Genomic DNA, 27680 nt, shown 5'->3' with positions numbered 1-27680 from the left:
TTAAAGTATCGCTATTTTTATAGCGCAGTTTCCTGCCGCTCCGACACTAAACGTTTTATTACTTCTTATACTAACAGCTTTTTACGACTGACGGTGCCTCCGACATCGACATCGTGTCACTTCCTCCGCGTCTTTACAGGTACTAAAGATGCACCGAATCCCCGCTCTCGAAATGACCGCCTCGACACGTTTCGCTTTAAACAGGACCAAGTGCTGGTCACGATAATCCAATTTCATTCGAATAATTTCGAATTTTCTAATAACACGCAAATCGAGGCCCACTTTATCATAATCGTCTTTTGTTCTGTCCCGTTTAGAATCGGCAGTGTCTAGATCCTCGTCCTACATTAGAATACAATAGACTCCTGCATAACCCGATCCATGTATAACTATTTTCCACTGCCCGTTTAGCTATTTAAATCTACGCGATGAATTTGTTAAATTACTTCTCGCGTCGAATTTACGCGAAACGAAAAGTTTCGTTTGTTATCTCTTGAATAAATAACGAGCACGTTTGAAAGAAAAACCTGTCCTCGTGTGCGAGATGTAGAAAAAAGAAATTAACATAACGACAGTCATTCCAGCGTGTAACGTTCGAGGCATTAAAATTTACTTGATGGAAGCGTTATCCGGTAGTCTAGCGTATACCACACCGATTCTTGAATCACGCGTCTTTCACGGAATTAATAAGTCAATGACAATAACAGGCGACAGCCATGACAACACACTCGCCTTATACGCGCGTTATTGTTCCACGCGGATCGTGGATCATGGCCGTATCTGAATTTTCGAACTTTCCGGATCCAATATGAAGGAATTTCGTAAACAGACGAATAGATAAATAAAGTACACGGTTGGCTTATCAGATAAAACTGGTGGCGACTGGCGCGCGAGTGAAGATCGTCGGTGAACCGAACTCGCGGCGCGTTCCGGCGCGATATCGGCGCGGAAACGCGGACTTTCGCGCGGCGATCGCGATACGAAACGATTTAAATGGAGCACGGCCTCTATTAATAGCGCGATCGAGGAACTAAAACGTTCGCGTTCGAGGTGAAACCGCGGATAAAGCCGATCGCCACGCTCCAAAATAGCGATAGCTGCCGCGACCTCTGACCGATTACGCCTCGTCTCCCGCGCAACTCTCGCCACTCGCTCTATTTTTTCACCCCCACCACGGCGAACGGTTTCGCTTTCGAGAAATACCACGGGTAAACAGACGGATCGTGTACCTGACGACGAAATTTTTCAGCTCGCTATCTCGCTCCTCGAGCTATCTGGTCGCCTTCGCCGGCTGTTTGTCGCTCCGGTTTCCTCCGGCAATTGTGTAGCTCGGGCTTTTCACAATGTCGCGTTCGAAGAAGTCGCGGTAAAAAGTCGAAGGCTATTCCCGTCCATTTTTCTTTCCTCTTCCCTTCACTCGATGTTTATCCGCGCCGCGGTTCAGAGTTTACGAACCTGTCTACGACCCCCGGGGTACCTAGAAATCCGATTAACGACCCCTATATTTAAAGATCGCGAGAAGAAATTGGGATTTTATGGGGATCTTAAATTAATCGAACAGGTCTCCAAATGAATTATTCCATCTCCGAGCGTGTAGTTCCGAGCATGCGTGGATATAGTTCTTCAAGGTTGAGAATATGGAGTGCTTCTTCCGATAGATAGCAGGTTACTTCGTATCTTCGCTTCGATTTCAAGCTAACGTGATCGTTGTATTGTTCGATAGTTGGTTCACGAAGATGTTCAAATGAACGAAAAAATGGCGGCAGCAGCGGCGACTCGCGCCACGCTAGTCAGCCGCGAAATTCTACTTTGCAAAACTGGCACGTTCTACTTAATCCGACGTACCGTCCGTCATTGACGACACGATCTACTATAAATAGATTTTATCATGAATAATCCTCTGGTGTCGCGCGTTAGCAGCGTCGAGTTTATTGCAGCACGCGAATGAAATATATTTCTGACCACTTTGCTGCTCCAAGATCCGTCTCGAGCCCTCTGTCCCAGCTCTCGGGTCCACGATTCTCTGCCCGAGACGATCATTAATGGACGAACATGGAATCCGTCTTAATCCTTTTTGCGTGCTTGCAAGGCTTCGTCGTGTAAGACTCGTTAAAGAAATATGGGTCAATGTGCAGCGGTAATTAGGCTACGAATAGACGAGAGTCCTGGAACACTCGGGCCTGGGTAATTTCGATGATTACCACGTAAATGTTCCGAGTAGCATTGGACTGATTTTCTGGATTTGATTGTTTAGAGGACGGCAGGCTCGATGTTGATTATCTAATCTGCTTAATTGCAGGCTTTAATTATCTTATCTGCACACAATGGATTTCCGACCAAATCTCGCGATGACGAAACGAGAAATGAAAGGATCTTTTCGATACCCTGTACTTCAACGGTACTCGGGGTTTTTCCGTTGTAACGCAAAACCACGCGGGCCGAGTACACCGCGTTGCAATTGCAAGTCCGTTACGTTAGAAACGAAATTACCCAATCCTCGAGGGAGACGCGAAGGAAATACGAAACGCGGTGTACGGGCACGAATAAAACTCGAAATTAGCTGAATCAGTGGAAGGAAACGGTAAAAGCTCCCAGATCTAACGATATCAACCGTCTCGTTAAGCATCTCAAAGGAAAAAGCAACCTAAATGACAACACTCGGCCCAGCCCGGTCCAAACTTAACCTAAAAGGCGATACTTGACCTAACCTCGATCCGAGAAGCGTTACATTATCTAAATTAAACTGGAAAAATAATCCGGAAAACTCTGCCGGGACAAAACACTCCGCCTGAACTAAATTCAAACTCGACTTCCTCGACGATGCTCGACCTAACCTCGATCTAAAGAGTAATACACTAGCCAAATTAAACTGGAAAGACAGTTACTCTCGGCAAACACGATCCGCAAGACAAAACACTCGAGCCAGAGTCAATCTAACCTCAACTTCATAGACAATGCTCGACCTAACCTCGATCCAAAAGACACCACTCGGCGTAACCTCGATCCGAAAGACTACTCGGCTCAGCCTCGATCTGGAAGATCGAGCAACTCAACCTAAACTCCGGCTAAAAAAGCATAAAAAATAGCATGGTGTTCGTGGAAGAAGATGGGGGAAGAAGGGGAGAAAGATGGAAAAAGAAGGCAGAAAAGCGGGCACCGTTCGTCGCTTGCTTTCGCGGCTGGCGTGCTCACGGTATAACGCTCGCTCCCCACTCCGCGGCACTCGGCGCATCCCCACTCCTTCGATTCCGCGGGTAATGGCGATTGGCGGCGCGTTCGGTTTAGTCGCGTGCCGAGACGCCGTGGAACGAGAACGTTTCTGACAAGCTGGCTACGTGGAACGCGGGCGACACGCAGCGGGACACAATCGCCTGGGTCTTGGTGTACACGTCGCGTGATTTCGGCACGTAAAACGAGTCCGTTTCACCAACCTCGAAACGCACCGCGATTAATCACGCGAATCTCGCCTCGCGAGCGCTTCCTCTTGCCCGGTCGTACTCCAGTACAAACTCGGTCGTCGCCGGAATTGCCGAGAAATTGCTCCACCCGCGAGTCAAACTTGCGTGTGTCGTCATCCAAACTTCCTCCAAGCTATCGACAGTTTTACAGTGTTCCGTGCTACGCAGTGTACCTCGTACTTAGTCCACGCTTCCTCCACAGTGTGCTCCTGTAATTTTACGCTAACCCTTCGACAAGGAGATCGTTTCTCTGCAATAATAACCTCGAAACGAGTGAAATCATCGACTCGAACTATCGCAAACTCGCACTACTCCGGTCTTCCGCGACAGCTTGACGAAAACCTGTTCCACGAAACAATTAAGTACCCGAAAGTGGCCAGAACCAGCCTAGATCGTAGGCTACCCAACGAGATCCGGCTGTTACGAACTTCAAAAGCGTCCTGTCTGTTGATAATCACCAACGAGTGTAAACAAGACAAGCCCAAGGATTAGACAACTCTCAGGATTCCAACGGACACTCGTCGATCCGTATTACCGATTTTCAATCGTTACGTAGTCCGACTGTATCGCTGGAAAGGCTGGTCATTCTTGAACCTTGTCCACCTGTCCCACGGATCGGTTGGAACAATGCTGGGATCGTGGTCGCGGCACGTAAGCTAAAATCGCGGCCTGTGGCGAGTTATTGGCGATTCGTGGCACGCGGGAATCCGCGTACGACCGGTGTGCGTGGGCCCGTGCGTTTCGACGGCGTTTCCGTGTGTCGAATGACGATCGCGTGAATCGTTACGGATCACCTGTCCCGTCGAGTGGCCGATCCGTAGAATGCTAGAATCGGACAGAGAGACCGGCTGGAAGAATGGCGAATTCGGCACAACGATGACCCGCGCCGTGGTCCTTGACACGGTGTTAATATTAGTAGCTGGTGACCTTCCAAGTAGTCTCGGAATCTGAGAATATTTGTAAAGCAGACGACCAGGGAGGCTAGACAGGTCTCGTCACGCTGGGGAGCCCAGCTAAGCCAGAGAGACATTAAAGTGTCGTCGAATCGACGTGGACTGCATAGCGAAGCGTGATATAGCCTGCCACGCTATTTTCCCGGTGCTTCAGTTACGCGGACATTTAAGGAGGAATTATAATGGCACCCGCTGCCACGTTGGACTGGTCCGAGCCATGCCAGCACTGGCGCTATCCGAAATTCTGCCCGGCCGGGCAGCAGAAGCATGAAAGGGCGAAGAGCGCGATGGAACTGAGCAGCAAGGAGGCGAACACCGCGTACAAAAAGTTCTGCAAGTTCCTGCGCCGGCTGAAGAACAAGAAACGTAAGTTGCCCGTCTGGAGGATGCAAGACGATCGTTGTTCCGGCCAGAGTTCGGCCCTGCTCTGTTAGGGTACGGCGTGAGAACGGCGGAATAATATTTCCCGTGAAATTCCGTCCTGGTGAAGAGAACACTTTCGATTTCTTCCCCTTTTCTTCCTTCTCATGGCTTCGTGGTTTTTCTCTTAATTTGTTCCTGACAACGTGGACCTAACTTTCGCATAGACGAGGTGTTCGATGTCTGTAACAGCGTTGTCTTTGGATGGAAGAACGGTTTAAAAGGATTTTTTCGATTTATACTTCACGGTGGTTGTTATTCCATTAGCTTTACCTCGGACTTTTCTCGGATCTGCTAATTACCCTTGAAATCGTCATTGATCACCGACTTCGACGCGCAGGCCCGTAGGCGTAATGTATTCACTGTTTCCACCGAGTTTGACTGCTTTTTAATCTCGACTTGTACACCGTACTCGGAATATTTTAAAGTATAATGAACCCGGGCATTATCGTTAAATTATTCAACACCTAGTGGATTATTCTTGCTTTTCGAACATGTCATACGCCACGACGCGAGTACCCCGTGTTATTTTCGACTTTCCACGGCTCGGGGATGCATCTTATCTAACACTCCCAGACTTATCTCGTATTTGTTTCGATTAATTCGTCGTGTATCAGGAAGAGATCGATGTTCGATGGAAATTTTCGGTGCTCGCTGCAGCGTTTAGCTGTGTGCATCAGGCTAACCTTTCTAAAGGAGAGAGATATATACAGGATGCAAAGGTTCCGATCTATTAATTCTCATTTTATCGAGAAACCGTGGCGAGCAAGGTTAAAATTAATGGAAGAAAAATGGGAAAATAGGTGGCTCGTGTTGCTTCAAGACATTTAGAGACTTGTTTATTAAACAAAACATTCGGTCGCGCTTTTACAAAGCGGCTGCCATTTGAGCGGGAAAGGTTAGAAACGCGAGACAGATGAGCAAAGAAAGAAGAACTGTTCGACGAGAAGTAATACACCGACCCACTGACATTTATCCCTTGTTATTCATATTTATTTTTGTTATGCGCATCGACCCACGTAAATTATTTTTTCATACGAGAGCACGCCGCGTCGGCTTGACATGCGCCGATAAGAAAAGGAAAAGAAGCCGGGAGAAGAAGCAAAAATGGCGAAGAGATTTAAATTTGTACACCGATATGCTCGATGCGTACACCCGATCAATCCTTTATACCCTCGCCACGTGGCAGGGGTTCTCAGCCTGCTCGCCTATTCAAATCTCCGCTTCGTCCCACGAGTTTTCCTATACCTTTGTACTTTCTCGTTGAAAATTACGAATCGTTCGTTATTTCATTAGTCACTGTCCTCAATGGATATATGAGAGATTTTTTCGAAATTAATTTCACGTAAAATCGTATTGCTAAATTATTTTCTTTCATTCTTGAATCGTTATGAAATTGAGGAAGATAAAGCTACTTTCACCCCTTACCTGGAGAACTCTTGCTGGTGGGGGTAGCTGAATTTCGTCACGAGAATATTTATCGAATAATTAACACGTCGAGGATGGTCACAGGTGACTGGTGGTACTAATTTTTTGAGCTCACGTTTGCTTCAATCATTTTCTTGAAAATTCCGACTAATAAATTGAGAAATACACAGTGTGCTATTTTTACTTTTCGTTTGAATTTAATTGTTTGATGATTCGTTACATCCTGAGAATAATAAACATTATATGGTGGCAGTGAACGCGTTTGCCAAACAATATTTTGAAATACACAGTGATGAAAGGTAAAATAAATTAATTTTAAATTTATTGAAATATCTTGGAGATTTCTGTCGGAAAATGATAAATCATCGATCGATTTACGTATGGTAGAAATACGGAAGATTCTTTTAAATTTAATTTCCTGTAAAATCACGTTCCTAATTCGTTGAGTTATATTTAAATATTCGTAGAATAATTGGAAATGCTAGGGTAAAGCTATCATCCTTTACGTTGCAGGGTACCGTTGCTGGTGGGAGTTAGGTGGTCGCTTTAAAGTTGCAAGTTTGCGCAAGAGTCACGTCGATGACGTTCGATATAGCCCTTAAAATATTTATATAGTCGACAGAAGTCGCGACAAAACGTTGAGCCGGCGAGGAGTCGATCCAAACGCGTAACACATCCTTCGCAGGGGAGACAATACTTGTTGCGAAAGTGTTCCTTAATGCCATTTAAATATTATACAGCTACCGAGAACCGGCTGTGTATCTAAACTCGCAGAAACTCGCGTTTCGCGTGCAAATCCGATTTTGCAAGATTGCAAATTGCGCTGCTGGTTCTGACTTCTAAATCGTCCTTGACGCGATAAGAAATCGAAGTCTGTAGGTAAAGTGCAGCTTTCGAATCAGCTTGTCGTGCTAATGCTACGATGTTTACGTTTCAAGGTGTGTTTGCAAGTTTGCAGTGTTAATTTCGCGAGCCCCATATTACTCGTACTTTGCACATCATCTTGGATATTGGCTTAAAATGACTGAAAAAGATCGAACACCCTTAGCTCTAATTAGGCTGCATAGTCTATGAACGAAGTTTAAAAAGGTCTTCAAAAGTTTGAGTAGAAGAATTCATAGAAAGTAAAATTGCTCACGTTAGACGTCAGAAAATTAATTGAAAGTGCTCAAAGTCGGCTCCAAAAGATTCGTGATAGACTCCAAAATGTTCCAATGAAAATGATCGAATTAGGTCCCAGGGGGTTTAAGCAAAACGCTGGAAATAAATTCCGAAAAATTTGGGCGGGGATGCTCAGAATAAACCTCTACAGTTTCGAACAGGTATGGCTGAAAATAGGTCTCAGAGTTTGGTCGCCTCGGCGTACATAAGTACATAAACAACCCGCTCAAAACAATCCTCAAAATATTTCAGCGCGAGTGTCTTGGAATAAATCTCAAAAAGCTCGAACGCCTACGCGGCTCAAAATAGGCCTAAAAATATTCGACCCTCGGATGCCTCGAAATAGGTCTCAAAAAATTTGTGCGCCAATGCCTCGAAATAGGTCTCATAATTTAATCTCTAGTCTCAAAATTACAGACAGGTTGTTGAAAACGAGCCTGGAAACGTTTGAGCGCGAATGACTCAGAGCAGGTCTCAAAATTGGCAGCTTTTTGCGTGGCGAGGCTACTCGGTTCACTGTTTCGCGCTTTTTTCGATCGGCAACACCCACGAACTCCATCTGTCCATCGTGGTGAATCTCCGTCTCAAAGAAGACGCGATTATTCTACCCCATGATCCTGCAATCGCTTTGAACGATGGACCGTTGAACCGGAGCCTGTGCATCGTCTGGTTGGCCGCAAAATGTCACACGGTTGCAATTGCCGGGAAAAAGGTCGCGAATCCTCTGATGCGCGTAACGCGGCAAAAGGGAGGCTGACGTGCATCCGGATCCTTGGTTGCACTTTTTGCCGCACGCTGGATTTAGCCGGCTCCGATCCAACCGACGCTTTTGCCAGAGATCGCCGTCGCTTGACCCACTTTCGCGCCATCCGCGTGTCCCTAGGGATCCCCAGACGCTAGGGAGTTGTGCTTGCCTCACCGTCTTCGCGCGATTTTATCGCTGCGACGCGAGGAACGATACTCTCGTTTCATTTTCTCTGTAGGTTCTTTGAGTAAGATTGTCCACCTTCTTCTCTGTAATCGATTCGTTCGATACGCTTGATAAGGTTTTCTAGTGCAATTGTACTCCTGATGGACAGTTGGAGGGCATAGATCGGGATTTTGATTGATGAGGGCGCTATTTTCGAGCGTTAGTAATATTCGCACTTGGTAAACTTGGCACTCTTCGATCCACTTGTTCGAGGAACGAAACTTCACGGTTTAATTAGGCGTTTGTCACATTTCGAGGCGAGAGAGGGGTAAGAATTTTCTTTCAATTCGAGATTGCGATCTCGAAATAAAGATTTGCAGTATCCAAAGTGTCAATAGAAACTAGAACCAGTCTCGGATCAACTTTTTATTACAGTTTCCTTTAACTATCTTTCACCAATCCTTGTGTCAATAACCATAAATTGTTTTTTAAATATTCTCATTCGAAAATATATTTTAAAATACATCGCAATTTTTATTATTTAACAAGGTCGTCATTTTTGAATTTAAATTAAAAAATTTTAAATATGGTCTCTACTGTCGAAGAGATTAGGGTCCTCGTGAAGTAACCAGACATTGTTCGACCTGAAACTGTCCAACGAAATCCCCTCGCGTCTCCATTCATCGTGAAACTACCTGCAGATATCGGTGAAGAAAAGAATACGCGAAAGAAAAGACTGGCACAGTGCGATCCAACACGCGTTCACGTTGCTCCGAATCGAAACTTGGAAAGAAATTGGGAAAAAGGAGAGGAAGGTACCGACACGGAAGAGGGCTAGGTTAACCGCGAGGAAAGATGTCGACGAAATGTCAGGAAGTAAAGCATGGTCCACGTGGCAACTTATCGTTGGCTGCGCCCGTTTCGATTCATCCGACGATGGTAAACGCGATCGCGAGACATCCCACGGGTTTTGCTCAGCGAATTTTCGGTCCCGATCGCGTTAAACGGCTGAATTATGCGGCGCGAGGTTATTTTCAGCCGCGGTTCAATGAGAAAACCGGTCCGCAAACGCGGACCCCGCATTATCCTACGTCGCATCTTATCAAGGTTATCCTCTCGCGCCAGCCGCCATCGAGCAATAGAATAGAATCGCGTCTAAGAAATGAGCTGTGTAAACTATAACGACGTCTCGACTCCTCTTTCCCCTCTACCACGACCATGCGACAGAAAGACGAATCGATCCTCGATCGATCCCTCGATCTAAATCAATCCTCCATAGTCCTGTCCTAACCTAAACGATCGTTTTCGAATCTTTGACTAAAAATTGGATTTCGCTACTTTGGTCGCTGCTTCTTTATCAATTTTTCACCATCTCTTATTTTCTTTTTCTTTTTTTATTATATTTTATTTCATTTCTATATTCGTTGGTCGTGTGACAAGTTGTGGTAGGTTTAGTGTAAAATCAATTGTGATCCATGATAAGTTAACGATTTTTCGATTATTCCTGAATTTGGTAATTTAAGATAGGCTACTATAGCCTTGGAAACAAAATTAATTTTCGTTTAGTGTACAATCAATTGTAATTCGTGATAAGTTACCGATTTTTCGATTATTCGTGAATTTGGTAATTTAGGATAGGGTACCATAGCCTTGGAAACAAAATTAATTTTCGTTTCATGTTTTATTACGTTATATCGAATAGTCTATGGGCCAATGAAAATTTTCGAATTAAATTTTGACGTGTATACCTATTTTCTGATAAATACCTCGATTCTTGATATTACTGGGTTTCGATTTTTAAAAATATCGAATTGATTGCTGTAAAATCGCTGGAAGAATTTAACTAGCGTTTTCCCTGGAACGTTCCTCGAGGTGTTTTATAGCTGTGAGTTCGATATTTTTGAAAATTTGGTATAGAAAAATTTGACGTAGAGGAAGCCTCGATATTTGAAGAATTTTCGTGCCGATTTTCGTAGATTTGTGAACGATGTTGCGATGTTAGAGGAATGTAGGATGTCGTTTGAATATAATGTCAGGGGAACATTGATTTTATCCTACTCCTATTCTTGTTTCTTCGTTAGCTGACCTACAACTTCCCTTTGTGCTACAAATCGCCAGGCTTCTTTCAGTAGTCTTTTTTTTATCATCTCATGAACCAGAAGATACTACGATAACCTCGGCTTCTATCGGATATCTTGCAGTACTCTTCAGGGTTTCAAGGTCACACGGGCTTCTTTTCGCCAAAATAAATTAGACAAGAAGGGTGTAACGAGACGAAATGGATCGTTACACGTATCGTACGATTTTATTACTGATTTAACATCGTTATTAAGATATGCAGGTCATTTTTAAATTATTATCTCCTTTTATATTCGGAATTCTCGATAACCGCGCGGAGGAACTACCCTTGACGACCTTGAACAGCGAATCTTTCTGAAATGGGAAACGATCTAAATGTTTCATAAATACTCGTGCTTCATAGCTCTGTCACACACTGCTGTCTCTACACACGTTCGTGCCCCGGTAATTACGAAAGTGGTCTAAGTAAAAAATTCAGAAGAAATATATCTTTCACCCGTTTCGCATTACGTCCATTTGTCCTGGAGAATTATAAAAAAACAATACTTGGGTTGTAATTATTCTCGGAAATCGTCCATTAAAATGCAAAATGCTGGACATGTCGAACTAAAACGACTTGGGCCACTCTCGTAATCATCGACGCGTATCTCTCTGTACGTGTCTTTTATCTTTACTTATTATTTTCACGTAATCCAGTTTTCTGTTGCCTTTCGTTATTTTCAACGCTCATTGCGTCAACTCCCGCTGGCCAGATAAAACGGCGCCCGGTTATCTGGCGCAGATGTCGTAGATAAGCAGCGACGAGATAAGAGCGCGAAAACGCGCGGGAAAGCGGCGGAAGATCGGCGAAGAGACGAGTGGTCGGCCTGGATCGCGACTTTTCCGCAATAAAAGCGAACAAACGATCGTTCTATTTCCGCTTCGTCGCGCTATTTTCACGCGTGCTATTTCCGTTTTGTATGCAACTTCGATCGCCACCGCGTCGCGTTGCAAATTCCTTCGCGTCTGATTTCGCTGCGCCGATCGTCCGCGGGATCGTCTTCGAGTTTGTGGTCGCGGAAGACGCCGTTCGATTCGAAAACAAATCGACGCGGTCGAAATAATCCAACGAAGTCTAGGAATCTTTCCGCGAAAATGGATTTTTGCGATTTACGATTTTTCGCGGTTTTTTGCAATCCTTCACGACCCTTTGCGATTTTCCGCGATCCTTCGCGGTTATCGCTGGGCCCGATACGATCTAGGTTCCTTGCAAAAAGAAGCAATTCGCGATCCTTGAAATTTTTCGCGATCCTTTACAATTTTTCGCGATCCTTTCCGATTTTTCGCGATCCTTTACAATTTTTCGCAATCCTTTACGATTTTTCGCGATCTTCGCAAATTTTTGCAATCCTTCACAATTTTTCGCGATCCTTCACGATTTTTCGCGATCCTTCGCGGTTATCGCTGGACCCGATACGGTCTAGGTTCCTTACGAAAAGAAGCAATTCGCGATCCTCGAAATTTTTCGCGATCCTTTATGATTTTTCGCGATCCTTTACAATTTTTCGCGATCCTTTACGATTTTTCGCAATCCCTCACGATTTTTCACGATCTTTCGCGGTTATCGTTCGGTCCGACACGATCTAGGTTCCTTGCGAAAAGAAGCAATTCGCGATCCTCGAAATTTTTCGCGATCCTTTACGATTTTTCGCAATCCCTCACGATTTTTCACGATCTTTCGCGGTTATCGTTCGGTCCGACACGATCTAGGTTCCTTGCGAAAAGAAGCAATTCGCGATCCTCGAAATTTTTCGCGATCCTTTACGATTTTTCGCAATCCCTCACGATTTTTCACGATCTTTCGCGGTTATCGTTCGGTCCGACACGATCTAGGTTCCTTGCGAAAAGAAGCAATTCGCGATCCTCGAAATTTTTCGCGATCCTTTACGATTTTTCGCAATCCCTCACGATTTTTCACGATCTTTCGCGGTTATCGTTCGGTCCGACACGATCTAGGTTCCTTGCGAAAAGAAGCAATTCGCGATCCTCGAAATTTTTCGCGATCCTTTACTATTTTTCGCAATCCCTCACGATTTTTCACGATCTTTCGCGGTTATCGTTCGGTCCGACACGATCTAGGTTCCTTGCGAAAAGAAGCAATTCGCGATCCTCGAAATTTTTCGCGATCCTTTACTATTTTTCGCAATCCCTCACGATTTTTCACGATCTTTCGCGGTTATCGTTCGGTCCGACACGATCTAGGTTCCTTGCGAAAAGAAGCAATTCGCGATCCTCGAAATTTTTCGCGATCCTTTACTATTTTTCGCAATCCCTCACGATTTTTCACGATCTTTCGCGGTTATCGTTCGGTCCGACACGATCTAGGTTCCTTGCGAAAAGAAGCAATTCGCGATCCTCGCAATTTTTCGTGATCCTTCGCAATTTTTCGCGATCCTTCGTGATTATCGCTCGGTCTTGCAGGATCTAGGTTCCGTGCGAAAAGAAGCAAAATTTTGGCATCAGCCAAAGCGAATTTATTTCTTTTTTTTCTTTTTCCTTTTTTTCTTTCTATTTACTCTATTCGTACATATCTTTTCACGCGACTACGCGAACGTAAATGTTATACAACCGCGAGTAATCTCTGTCGACTGTCAAGAGCCTTTTCGAATCTTCTAGCTGTTCGCACGTTTGGTCTACTGATTATTAAGCAATCGCGTCTATCTTATCGAGTGTTTAGGAGAAAAAAAGGTGGAAAAAACTGAAAAATCATCGGACACGACGGATCAAGCCAGCCCATCCGGCTTCGTAATATCGATGAACTTTTCCGTTTATGGTCCTTACTATACCCTCTCGCTTTCTACTTGTACTTTACCATTCTGGTTTTCGATTGTTTCTATGGGCGGTGTGATGTATAATGCAGATAGAGATGGCAACAAAGTCACAACCGTGGTGGCTACAGCCGGTGCTGGTCCGGATCGTCCCCAAGAGATCTCCTACACAGACACTAAAGTAATCGGTAACGGCAGCTTCGGCGTTGTGTACCTGGCGAAACTCTGCGACACGGAAGAACTGGTCGCCATCAAGAAGGTTCTTCAAGACAAACGATTTAAGGTAACGAATCTTCCAGATCCAAAAATTCATCACCTTTCTTCACACTTTCTTGAGAATCCGACGAAAGAAATTCGATCTTATTTTCCAAGCTGATCATTAAAAATATTCCAAAGTCCTCTCGCGATTCGTCTCGTTCTCAAGAAATTATCATTTCCTAGTTTAACCTAAATTAATCGATTTATCGAGATTTAACGACGTTGTTGCAAGATTCTTCGCACGTAGAATAGCACTGGGTCATTTTTAATTTTTATGCCATGTTTATAGAAATTATTTATCTGGTTTAATTCTTAACCCTTTGCACTCGGCGATCTTTTCGTTCCAGAAAAATAGTAATTCGAAGTCGACGATATTTTTAAAACGGTGAATAGGAAATATACAATTAAGACGTAGAATTATTTTATTTCGATATCCCACGCATAGTTGAGTAATTTTAAATATGATATATTAATTAACAATTTTTAGAATCTGATTAAATGGCGATCGAGGGTCGCCTCACGAGTGCAAAGGGATAATCGAATTCGAGTCCTCCATATAAATTTCTCGTAGACATTTGACAATTAAAAGGTACGTCTGACAAAACGAAGTATTTTGGTCGATTGAAAATTAAATTTAAAACACTGCAGAAAGTTTGCAGAAAGCTAGGAATTCGCAGACTCTCGGTTTCCGTGCACAGAGCCACTCGGGATTACGGAATGACGTCTGACTCGGAATGGCCGAGCAGCTAGTCGTGGTTCAGGTCTGAACTTAACGATCAGATCGACCACTTTGTATCTTACTCGGGTACGAAATTAGCAGAAATTATAGTGCTGGGAGACGAAGGTCTGGATAGAACACGCGGGTCCTTTTTCTCCCCGAAGCGAACGTAGGCTTCGATTAAAACTAGGGATCGCTGTCCGGCGAGTATTATAGTAATCCTGCGACTCGAGGTAGCTCTGATTCAGAAACAAAGGGTCTGCGAGGACAAGCCTATACTTAAAAGGATATTTTCATTTTTTAACCCCGGAATACGTCTGCCAACTCCTCGCTAACCTTCTGTCGTTTTTATCTCTGATTGATAGCCGTGGAAACGGAGCGGGCAAGATGGAGACGACAGGAGGATCCGCGCGGAAATCAGCGTGGAAGGTTTGAAAAGTTTTCGGTTCGCTCGGTTTCTCAGCCGAGCCTATAGAGTCAGATTTATCCCGCGCGATGTTTGAAAAACGATAATCCGCGACCTTAATCTGCGTATTAAATCTCGAGTACGCAACAACAAACGCGCTCGCGGCGATTCTAATTAAAGATAAGGGAACGTCGTGGTCGCGACGAAATGTACCAGCCACTGGCTGCGATTAATCGGATTTCCCTTTCCTTTTATTTATAGAACAGAGAGCTACAAATCATGCGGCATCTCGAGCACTGCAACATCGTGGAACTGAAATACTTCTTCTACTCCAGCGGTGATAAGGTAACTATTCGTTGCATACTCGTCCGCCATCTTCCGTACACTCGATTGAAATTTGGAACGTACGATCTAGCTCGTAAGAACTTTTACTCGGACGTCTTTCCGTTCCGTGACTTAATTTCCCTGCATTTTTATTTGTCTCCTTTTTTTTTATTATTATTATTTTTAATTTCTTTCTTTTTTTTTTATTTTCTTATTTTTCTTCTTCGATCCGTTCACGATAGTAGCGATACTTCTGATTTCTTTCGAATGATACACAAGTCTTTAAACCAACGCCGAGTATTCGTTGTTAGTTTAATGCATGCGACGTTGTTGTGTTATTTTGTAGAACATCTTAAACGCAACTAATCCAGTTTTTCATGTGGACGTAAGTGAACAAGCGAGTACTCAGTAGTTTTGACGGAGAGATCCTTCTTTTGACAGAACCTAGGCAGTTCCGCTTACACATAGAGAGATTAACGATAAGAACGATACCCGTTTTGTTGTCTCAGTCTGTCGCGAATAACGTAGAACACTAAATCCGATGTCTATACCATGAGTCAAAGATCGTCGTTGCTCAAGGCCGCTTCCCCCACCGCGAGTCATCCCTAGTGCTACCCCCTCCACCTCTACGAATCTCTCACGTGGCCGAATTTACGTCACACCGTGTCGGTTGTTCGTAGAGCTTCGTTTTCTCCTTCTCCTTCTCCTCCCCCATTCTTTTTCCTTTTCCCATTTTTCTTTTTTCTTTCTTCGAATAGATTAATTTTAGAAATTTTAGGAACTTTCTTTTTCTTCCCCTTTCTCCTAGCTTTAGATAGTGGAATGTATTCTAATAACCTTGAGTGACCATATTTTTGATTCAAGTTGTAGTAGCTAACGCAGCTTCGCTAGTTCTAGAAAATAATCTAAGTTTGCGTGTTTGCGGTTCAAAGGTACCTGACGCGTAAACCGCCATGTAAAATTCATGCTCGCCGATCTCTATGACAAAACGAGCCAAGCTAGACGCGGCATTTGCTTTCGAGTCGCGTGTGCCTTTGAAACGACACACCTTGCATACACGTCCATCGTGTAGATTCGTACTAACAATCGCTTTTGCGGATTTCTTTTAGAAGGACGAAGTTTATCTGAACCTCGTGCTGGAATACATACCTGAAACTGTGTATAAAGTCGCTCGGCATTATAACAAAAGCAAGCAGACCATACCGATCAATTTCATTAAGGTAAGCTAAAAATACGTTGCCTTTGTGTCTTTTAATATTTCTCCTTTTTCGGCTTTCACCCACTAGTCCACGTAATCATTGTCCCTCAATGATTCGCGAATGTCCGTGAAATTTCACGCGAAATTACGTCTTTTCGTGCTCACGCGAACGGTCTAACAACGGAAACTTATGCGAAGACGTGTCTTTCACCAGCTTCGAGACTCGTTTATTTGGCTGGTCTGTAAGTCTCTCGAGCCTTCCTGACAAATATTAACTCGTTTTATCCTGGAGAATGACGCGTCGCAAACTGCTAAATCACTAAACCTAACATATAATTACGTGCAATGATTCATAGAAACACTCGCGCAGCCTGGACTAACAATTTTCCTCGAACCAAATCCATCAGTCACCACGGTTTTAATAACGATTGTAATTCTAATAACGCTCTCTGTGTTTGCAGCTGTACATGTACCAACTGTTCCGCTCTCTGGCGTACATCCACTCGCTGGGGATCTGCCACAGGGACATCAAGCCACAGAATCTACTCCTGGACCCAGAATCCGGCGTCCTGAAGCTCTGTGATTTTGGCTCTGCTAAACACCTGGTCAAAGGGGAGCCCAACGTGTCTTACATCTGTAGTCGTTATTACCGCGCGCCTGAACTGATCTTTGGTGCTATTGATTACACCACAAAAATCGGTACGCGATCCTCATCGCCGTTCACTGTCTTTATCTGCGTAATTACGTTGTATATAGATTAAAAGATTAGCCGATAATACCGTATTACAGTCGAGGGATGTACAGCCATGCGGCTATTGTGCCTTAGCACCCGACCTTGCGCGTAGAATAGGAAGAGAATAGGGAAGACAAAGAATAGAAGACAATGTCTGATTAAGATGTTTCACCGTGTTGTAGATGTTTGGAGCGCAGGGTGCGTGGTGGCAGAACTGTTGCTCGGCCAACCGATATTCCCCGGAGACAGTGGTGTGGATCAATTGGTCGAGATCATCAAGGTGCTCGGCACACCGACGCGTGACCAGATACGTGAGATGAACCCCAACTACACCGAGTTCAAATTCCCTCAAATTAAGGCTCACCCGTGGCAAAAGGTAGCCCATCATCTGACCTAGTCGTTGCAATATGTACTCTGTGCGCAAAGCACTGTCGAGACGGTTCTTCGTGTAGCTTGTCTAATTTTGTACCTGCGTATTTGTTCGATGTTCTCGTGACTAACGGGGGAAACCGGTGAGCTGGTGTGCTCCGATTTGGATGACTCTGAATGACTGTGTCGACATAGCCAATGAAATGTTATTTCCAACCATCGAGTATTATTATATATACCGAAATTGAAGATACGATATCCAGATCAGTGCATACTCTTCACTCGATCCCTTGTAAGGGACACTGTAAACGTTATGATTGTGTCAAAAGGTTCCTTATTTGCGGCTACGTTGCATGATAAAGATAAAGAGAAAGAAAATAGTATGAAAGGAACCGTTGAGGGTAAGGTCTTGTTCCGCTGTTTCGTTCCTTCTAACTAAAGAATGGTTTTGCTACACGAATCGGCTCTAATCTCATTCACCAACACATGGTTACTCGTGGTTACAGTTTATGCTTCAACGAATGAGTGGACTAAAGTGTTCCACGGAGCACCAAAAGATTAGAGTAAGTGGTCCCCTGTTGAAAAGGCAATGTTTCTTTATAATTTACTGGCTGGCAAATATTCCTTTTTTTTCTCTCTAGCCCGTGATATTACTAACCATTGTAACCAACATTTTCAGCGTCTGAAACGGTAAAATATAAGCGGGATACGACTGCTCAGTTATCGCTAAATCAAACGGAGGACAACGAGCCCCGACAAATGAAAAAATACCACCTTCATTTCGATTCTCTGCATCACAAATCGCTCGGCGTGCACCTTTTCTCGAACTCACGTATAATATCCATTTTACTATCTCATACTCATCATCATCACCATCACCATCACCATCACCATCACCATCACCATCACCATCACCATCACCATCATCATCAGCATCACCATCATCATCATCATCATCATCATCATCATCATCTTAGAGCATATTTTCATTCTAACGATGTTACTAACCGTTTAAAAAGAAAAAGAGATTTTGACGTTGGTACGATAATTGTAACGTGATCCGTTCAAAGTCTCGGTGTATCACTTACTCTAATATTCTGGTGGTGAACGATAGTATTTTCCAGTGTCTTGAGAACGGGGTATGCAATTGTTCGTCTTGACTTAGTGTACCTTTTTTTTGTTTTCCCTTTTTTTTCTTTGTTTCTATACACTACAACGAATGACAAGAGGTTGCCTGTGAAACCGACTTATTATCTGTGAGACCTAAGTTTATCGTTTTTTCCACTGTTTGTTTTTGTGCCTCCTGAGTATCTTCTTGGTATGACTCTTGTTATTTTTTATTGATCATGGATTATATAAGCCAAAGGATTTTCCTCTGAAAAAGTTTGATTCGATTTAAATAAACGTGTTTTATTGGAGTTCATAAAGAACCGAGTATACCAAGCGGAGATGAGTCTCGATGAATCTCTCGAGTGGTCGGACTCGACCCGAAATTTTACACTGGAACATTACTGTTAATACTTATTGTAACGTATGTAATACACTGATCAAACACGAAACTTCGAACGAATTTCTAAGCGGAACGTGCTGCTGCCGTGTTTTTATTGCTTTCTGTCATAGGGTTTCATTCAGTCTGTAATGCTGTGCGACTTTCTGTAGTAGAGGTAACAAATTTTGTTCAGTCGCGGTTACCTTGCTTTATGCGATACAAATTAAAGTTCAAACGATGCAAATTTCTGTTCCCTGCAAAATGTCGTCAACTATAGATAAAAGAAGAGTGTCGAAGCACACCGAGGACAACATAACCTCGAACGTACGAAATTTGTTATCTCTGCTATAGTCTCCCCTCGCAAGAAAAGATCCCGAGGAGTAAATCTTTCTTCTTTAACGAACCTTCGTACAGTAACAGAAATTAACAGTGAAAATCGAGATCGTCTCGAGACTTTTTGGTAGCGACAGATTAACCATGAAAATTGTAATAAAAGTATTGGATTAAAAGCAAAGAACGATGATTGCAGGTGTTCAGGGCACGCACGCCCCCGGAAGCGATGGAGCTGGTCGCCGGTCTGCTGGAGTACACGCCATCTGGCCGGATCACGCCACTGGAAGCGTGTGCCCACCCCTTCTTCGACGAACTTCGGGAACCGGGCACGCGATTACCGACCGGCCGAGAGCTTCCCCCTTTGTTTAACTTTACAGAGTACGAGCTGCGAATTCAGCCGTCTCTGAACTCGATCCTAAAGCCGAAGTGCATGCCAACTTCGGAGAATCCAGGAGGCCAGTCGGAGCCGGTCGCGGGGAGTAGCGGTAATTCTAGTGATAATAACGTGAACACCAACACGCTGTCCACCTCAAAGAACACAGACCCCGGCCAGTCGAAAATGGCTTAAGCTGCTTTCTATTTTTAACGTTATTAAACAGAACAGACGTAACACAAAGAAAGAAAGAAAGAGAGAAGAAAGAAAACCCGAGAATTCACGTGTTAGAAACTAGCCTTAAAAGAAACGAAAAAAGAAAAAAATTCAAGTACGGTAGAGCAAGAACGAAAAGAAAGAACGAAAGCCGATATTCTTCTGAGGAGGATGTCCAAAAGAACATACATACACATACACACAATCCCCGATTGTAAATTTTTTGAACTCGATGCAAATGGCGATACCGTGTGGTATTTTAAGCTTTGTTCGCTTGAAACACGAACGATGAAATATTATAGGATTATTAAAAGATGGTTCCCCTCTTTGTAACGGGTTCGCTTGAGGACCCTCTGAATTCTGAGTGGCGTGTGCGAACGCTTGATTGCCACCTTATTGCCAAAAAGAAAAAAAAAAACAAAAAAAAAACAAAAAAAAAATATAATTGAATTCAATGTATATATATTATAGGAACTGGCCCGTAACCTCTTTAAATGATAATTGCTATAAACAAAGAAAGAAAGAAACAAAACAACAAAAAAATATGAACGCGAATTTTTTCTAGTTGAGGAAAAACAAACGATGTGTAATCTATCATACACTGTGTGTAGTAGCGCGTTTACGTCGCTTGCGTCGTCGTCATTTCATCATTCGAGAACACATATACACACACACATACACATATACAGGTACACGATCATACGCAATTTAAAAAAGAAACAGGAACCAGCAGCTTTTTAACACGGGTGTCGATGAATTTTGGTGATTCAAGGAGAAACAGAGATCGCTAGACTCTTGGCTTTCGTGAAGAAAAAAATGGAGAACAAGTGAGAGCAACCAGAAGTTCGATGCTTCCTCCAGTATGTGTAACAACGAACCGGAGGAAAGGAGACGAAGATTATTATAACGATTATTGTATTGTATTAAAGAACACGCGTGCCACGTAGGAATATTTTTTATTGTGTTCAAGATTCGAGCGCCGATCAATGTTCTCGCAAGCGATAGGGAAATTTCACGCGGAGAATCTCACGAATGAACACCACACCATACTCTCACACATGCAAACACCTACACGTACATACACACATACACCTACACTAGTAATTTGCGTGCACAATCTCTATTTATCGTAAGACGAATTTCCGCGACGCGAGAGATGCTGCATGTACCAGCACGATTAGCAGCGAAAGAGGAAAGTGTATCCTTAAAGATTTTCGACGAAACGCGACGGAAGTTTCTATTGTTCAGACACGACATCGTAAAACACCATACATATGAAACACCATATACTACACATTCGTTCGTGCCTATTGTCAGCCATGCCTGGACGATTCGAATCGTTATCCTCTATTTAATGAATGGACGCTAATTAACTCTAATACTCGATCCGTTACGGATTTAATCGTCACGCGATTATTGTTGTACATTCTGTCGCAAGTTTTACCAGACCCTCGGCTTCACCGAGCGACCTTTTTTCATCCTTCGCGACGAAACTCTACGCAGCAGAGAGCGATTTTTTTTTTTTTTCTTTTTATAGACCGGTCACAAAAATTTCTGTTATTTTTTTCTGTTATTTTTTTTTTTTTCTTTTCATTTTCATTTTCCTTCCGCGTCAAATATTCCAGGAACGTTTCCAACGTTCTCGTTTCTTCTGTATCGGCGTATGAACGACAGGCAAAAGTAAGAACAGATTTGTAAGCGAATTGTAGATTATCCTTTCGTGCGCATCACCATGCATACTTTATATGCCCGTGAGAGAGAAAGCGCAGTCATACGGGGCCTCGGAGTTTCTTGATCGAGATGTCGAACCTTCTGCAAGGTCACAATCGTTGTCTCGCTCATGATAGCCTTGGGAAATTATGCGGTGATAAGAATGAGTGAGAGAAGTGTACGAAGAGATTTGTACGTTTTGTGTGATGAATTCCGATTCTCGAGAATAGTAATAGAAAAGAGAGAAAAGAAGCCCTGTGCAGCTGGACCTTTCGGGGCATGTCGCGCGTGACTTAGCCGTCATTTTGCACGTTTCTACATATCATGTCGCGTCGCAAGAAACCACAAAAGGGAGGCTGCCGATGAAAGTTGATACCGAATGATTTATTCAGTTCCTTTTTTAGAGAAAGGACGAACGTTGATAAAGAAAACAGGGAAAGCGAGAGAAAGAGACAGAGCGCGAGAGGAGAGAGAGTGATAGATGCTAAGCAGATAGAGAAAGACAGTGGGAGGGAGTGCGTGCGAGCCAGAGTGAAAGAGGCAGCAAATGAGTGAGAATGAGAGAGAAAGGAAGATGCTAAGACATTCGTTTCAGAGTTTTTATGAACGTTGATGCGATGTAAATTACGTTTTTTAACGATTAACACAGACGATTATTTTTTTTTTTTTTTTTCCTTTGGGTGAAATGTACTTTGTTGCTAAGCACTTAGGTAAATTTATCCATTTCGTTTCTCCTCTAGTCCGAACACGCAAAACGAACGGAAATGCAATTACGATTTTTGATACACGGTTCACGGATAAAGAAAGAAAAGAGTAATCCTCGCGTTCTAGCGATCGGAGAATAATTTGTCCCCGTTCTTGCGTCAAAAGAAAAGCGAAAACAGACCCGGACGTTCGTCACGATACGTATTGAACATGGAACTCTTATCGATATATAGGTACTTTCCAGCATTTCTTCATAAATCTGTTATTTATTCTATCGATGCAAACAATAATGGTCACTACCTCGATTCCTGTCTGAGATCGGTGATTACATAACGATTCGCTTCTTTCATATTCCACGAAATTCCGATCTGCGAAATAAAAGCTGAAAAAGAACAAAAATATCTCCACCAGCCTGCAGCCAGTACGTTAAAGTTTCGATAGCCGCCATTATTTCTGCATTCGCTTGATATCTTATAAGCCTTCCTATTTTCTACGCCGTCGTGAGGCAACGGATCACTTCGAATGACCATCAGGCGAGTTGTCGATCACGCTTCAAGAATTAATGCGCTCGAAATACATAATACATGCGGCATAACTCTCGTTTGTGATCGAAAGAGAATATTAGTCATCGTGGTTCGCGTTATTTATGCGCTCACGCGACGCGCAGCTGGCCCGATGCGACTTCGTTTCCTTTGTCGATCGACATCTAGAAAACGGGGAAAAGGGAGAGAAATAGGGGAGAAAATACGTGATATCTGTACGCTGAAGGAGGAAAGGGAAAAGGGAGAAAAGGACTTCCAAACCCACGAGAAATCGCGGGATGGCCCCGAGTCTAACTGTGAGAAGCGGGAGGAAGCGAGATGAGGGAGAACGAAAAAGAAAGAGAGAAACGAACGTGAAAAGATCACGCACGACTCGAAGTATAGATTGTTGGTTAATTGTCATAATTATTCTACTAATAAAGAAATCCACCAATTTAGTTCTGACTCAGTCCTTCTCGTGTTCTGCGATTCTGCGTGCTTGGAACATCGTGTTAACGCAGTTAGAGGGAAGAAAGCTAATTCATAGAAAGCTGCCATAGTCTAGGAAGATGGGGGACGAGCTATCGTTATCTTACGATCGGGAGAATCGGATCCATGGTAAATTAGGCGAATGAAATTGTATTCCGTGCGCAAATTGCCCATGGATCGATTCCTGTACTTCTCCATTTTGTTCCGTTTTTCTTTTTCTTTTTTTTTTGTTTTTATTCCGAAAAATTCGACCACAATATGATACACGGAGATACACGTTTACACAGACATTTGCAGAATGTAGGAAAGCAACATTGCGAGGGAAGAGCCCGTGTAAAATACTGAAAGTCTATATATATAAATACTTACATGTGTGTGTGTATATATATATACGTGTACATATATATAAATATACGCACACATACGTATAGGTGACTAAACTACGTATATGTGTGTATGTATATATATGTGTATAATACGCAGATTAATTTTTAACGATAGCAATTGACGATATTGCTGCATTGTTGTAAAGAGAGAAAGCGGAAGTGACTGAAAGACGTATGCAAGAGTGTGAAAGTGAAAGAGAGAATAGAGAGAACAAGAGAGAGAAAGTGAAGAGAGAAGCGAGATTTAGACGGAGAGAAAGGGAGAACATGAATAATTGACTCTTCGAACAACTATACTCGTCGTTTGCCTGATATTTTCATCACCGTTACCACTACAGAGACCACCAGTTTTTTGTTCTTTTCTTTGTCTTACTATTATCATCATGTCGCACCGTTTCGAATCATCTAGTAAATAAATTGTAATAATTGTGTAAAGAAAAAAAATTAATAAAGTAATTTAATATGTATATATATGCATATATGTATGCGTGTGTGGTGTGCATATGTATATACGTGGAAAGAGCGAGCGAGCGCGCGAGAGAAAGAGAGAGTGAGAGGGAGAGATAGAGAGAAACAACTCGCGAGACAAGTATACGTATATTTAACCGCTGCTATACCGATCGAGCGAGATTAGAGATGGGTTTCTGTCGTTAATTAAGCCACGAATCAGTTATTTTGCGTTCGATTCGATGCTTCGGACGAAGCTAGAAAAATCGTAATACGATATTCCTGTTGAGTATCTTTGTGGAACAGAAAATAATCCGATCATGTAAGAATTAGCGAACCACCGTGCTTCGAACGCGGAGTTAGATCCCCGTCATGGCTGTCCATGATAGCTCCGGTAGCTACTTTTATTCGCAGCGGCTACTCTTTACGCCGATTCCACGGAAATTCCGAGATGGACCATTTAATCGTATCATTCACGCGAAAGTAAAAAAGGAAAAAAAAAAAAGAATCTTTTTCGAACCGCACGTTTTCGAACGAATCGTGGCTGAAGTAGCATAGTAAGCACTGTATATGTCCGATATTGTACGCTTGATGAACAGCAAACGCTTGAATTACGATGAGTTGTAGTTTATTGTTACGATCATTTCCAGATTTGTACCGTTTTCTTTGTTCTTCGTATCGTAGAACTATATAGCGACGAGTGAACTAATCACTCGAAAAAGGAAAAAAAAAAAAAAGAAAAAATACCGTATCTGTAAGTTCGTTTCGTTGCGGAGATATTTCTATACGATATATAATTAGAGAATATCTAACGATATTTCTAAGACATGTTTTTAAATTATAATAGTGATTAATTTAATACGAAATTCGTCAATAAATAAACGAATCGCATTTGCTTACGTTTTTAATTGGTTCGAGTAATCGTAGACGAAAAGAGAATGTATTCCTTTTTCTTTTTCTTTTTACGAGCAACTTCGTTTCCACATGCATGTAAAATTTGAACAAACGACGCAATAAAAATTTCGTATTAAACTTCACGCGTTACGCAGGTTTAATTGTATCAGTACTCTCTGTAATCCTGGAAAATTGATGTTCTGCAAAGTGTCTCTTACGTTTGTCACGAACACCTTCTGTTACGAATAATTACGGACAAGTTGGATCGAAAGAGTGACGGCGAATCGACTATGTAAGTTCGGACGTTTACCAATCTCGCCGATAGGCGCGACACTATCGGCCGAACATTCTCGCGCCATTTTCTTACTTTCCCATCGACAAAAATCTCACGGTATATCGTTCCCGATACACCTGATCGATCTGAGAGCTCGATTAATTTCGCGAACGAATTCTGTCGTTTCCATAAGAGCGTATGCTTTCCGAACGGATAATAAAATTGTATCACGCTATAGCGAGTAAGTAGTCGATCGCAGTGGCAGAGCTTATACTTCATCCTAACCTACAGCGACTAATCTAGACGTTGCTCCTTCTCTGGTCCATCTTCGAGAACGTATGTACCCGCGTGATTGCAAGTCACATCTGTACAACTAGATTCATAGTCTTAAGACTCGATCAGCGCGTATTTTCGATCTCGATCGCGCGAAATCGTACATGTACATAGGGAACAGTGGATGAGACTGTAACAGTGCCCATCTTCGAGTCGCGGAAACGTAACGCGTTTCCGACCACAGTTTCGAGGAGAAATACGGAGAAAGGCGAACCCGACGAAACCGAGTCTTCGAGATTTTTTAGAAAATGAATTTTAGAGGCGGACCTTACGACACACGATCGAATTTTTATAAGCTTTTTACTTTTGCACCACTAGCGTTTCTGTCCGTACCACTCTCTCGCGTTTTACCACCACATAAGGTAAGAAGCGACAAAACCGACAAGGGAGAAATTTGCGAAAAGCAGAGTACACCATCGCTGACGATCGATATTTAAAGACACTTCTACTATTTTCGCGGTTTAAAGACAGCGATTTCCCGAGAGACAAGGAGGAGATAGGGTCGAGATATTTTTCGCGAAAAAAAATGGATTAAAAAGTGACCAAAAAAAAGAGAAAAAAAAGCAACAGTGGCAATATAAGCGGTAACGTAAGCGGTAATATCTCTCGTTTCTACGATACGTGTATAGCGGAGATATAGATGGAGCCGCGCACGTGCTATCTCTAGCGCGATTCTGTCCCTTCGAGATCGCCTTTTGTACGAACCTTTGTTTCTCCCGTGTATCCCGTGTACGCTTGAAGAAATCGCTTATAGTACCATGACTATAGGACATCCTCGTCAGAAGTGCATATCCCTGGCCCGACAGAATCGACCATTGTTAGTTTCTCGCGTTCCATGGAAGAAAATGTTCCTTGGTGTGGAACGGCGGCACGTCCTCAGCGTGAATCGTCCGCGTTATTCTTGTAAAGTTCTTTCTTTTTCAATCCTGTCGAACGATATCCGAGTTCCATGATACTCGGGCCGGCCGTTATTCGATTTTCCGAATGCGATCAGTTTGTAATTTCGCGTGGTATTCACGCGGGAATAAAGTTCCGTTCGGAAGAGTCGTAGTCGATCGTTCTATGCGATCCTCTTCCCCGACTCTATCGCTCTCTATCGGAGACTTTCGGTACTTGGTTCGGTCACGTGATGGACTATGGCGGAAGATTGCGACGGAGCGATAGGTGGCCCGTGAACGAAGTAAGAAACGCGAAGGAACGGCGAAAGAACGGGAGCAGTGGAACGAGGAAGAGGAACGAAAGTGACTATACGGTCATTCGTCAGTGCGGGGCGATTATAGTCATGTAACGACGCCGATGAGAAACACACACAGTCGTCTGTGGAACGTGCGTTTAATCCCTGCCGGTATGGCTGCCTGCTATAGTCGTCAGCTTAAGTCCGCGAATCGTGAATAGTCACGGATATCGAATGCTCGTCGACTATAACTAACGGTCTCGCGGAGCTTTTCACTGACTATAGTTTCTTCTTTTAGGTCTATACGTCGACCGTGATCATCTCTCTGCGCTGTCACCGGTTATAGTCACCTATTTCCAGCGACTATAACCCGTTGCCGGGTGGAGCAGTGAACGCGTACAGACTGCAGTAGCTCGCAAGTCGATTATAGTCGCTGGTCTGTATCCGCACGGTGACTGTAATCGTTCACCGTGACGATTATAGTCCGGAACTAAAGTCTTTCACCTAAGTTAACTCGTCGGCTATAGTCGATGGCCTCCGGGTACTTGCCCCGGACTCTGCAGTCGGTTATAGTCGGCCGCCATTATACGCTTACTTAAACTACGAGTTGAGTATAGTCAGCGGTGAAGTATGTATCTAGGATCTTGTTGACTATAGTCAATTTTCCGTGCTTGCTGTCGAAACTGTCGCGCAACGACTATAGTCGGCCAGCCGATATACTTTTCATCCGTCTGCCGACTATAGTCGGCAGCCATCGGAGCATACACCCGTTCGTTGACCCGATAATAACTATAACGACTCAGTGAACTGTAACAATCTCGTTTTTACTATACATACCCCCGTAAAGTAAGCAACAAAACGTCCATAACGCACTATTAATCATCGACAGCACCGTTCACACCGACAACCGTAAACGCCATGCCGGCAGGGTTACCGTTACTCGCGACTATACTAGGGAAAATTGTGTTAATATACATATAGATAATCTGTAAAGAGGATATGTACCAAATATGGTTGGTGCGATGATTCGAGAGAAACGAAACGAAACGGAAAAGAAAGGCAGTAGCGTAGTTATTAAGTTAAGATAACGCGCCGATCCGTGATGGATCGCGAA

General features: G+C 43.3%; 1 protein-coding gene across 7 annotated transcripts in view; it reads left to right on the top strand.

Annotated features, from left to right (window-relative positions):
- LOC108554790 (glycogen synthase kinase-3 beta) overlaps nt 1–27540 on the top strand; it is a 73662-nt gene extending 46122 nt beyond the window's left edge. For 5 of the 7 annotated variants that reach the window (XM_017910167.1, XM_017910166.1, XM_017910164.1 and 2 more), the window contains 7 exons: nt 13309–13499; nt 14860–14943; nt 15269–15307; nt 16032–16142; nt 16582–16819; nt 17036–17229; nt 19241–27540. In XM_017910167.1, the coding sequence (XP_017765656.1) occupies nt 13309–13499; nt 14860–14943; nt 15269–15307; nt 16032–16142; nt 16582–16819; nt 17036–17229; nt 19241–19612 (1229 nt within the window). In that variant the 3' untranslated portion in view covers nt 19613–27540. Of the gene's footprint in view, nt 1–3274; nt 4778–13308; nt 13500–14859; nt 14944–15268; nt 15308–16031; nt 16143–16581; nt 16820–17035; nt 17230–19240 lie in introns of those variants that run through there. The other 2 variants (XM_017910163.1, XM_017910165.1) reach the window with 2 other exon arrangements.
- Nucleotides 27541–27680: the final 140 nt, after the last annotated feature.

Source organism: Eufriesea mexicana, unplaced genomic scaffold (genome assembly GCF_001483705.2).
Source record: "Eufriesea mexicana isolate 0111107269 unplaced genomic scaffold, ASM148370v2 scaffold54, whole genome shotgun sequence".
Classification (NCBI taxonomy): domain Eukaryota; kingdom Metazoa; phylum Arthropoda; class Insecta; order Hymenoptera; family Apidae; genus Eufriesea; species Eufriesea mexicana.
This window is presented reverse-complemented; position numbering and strand designations above follow the sequence as displayed.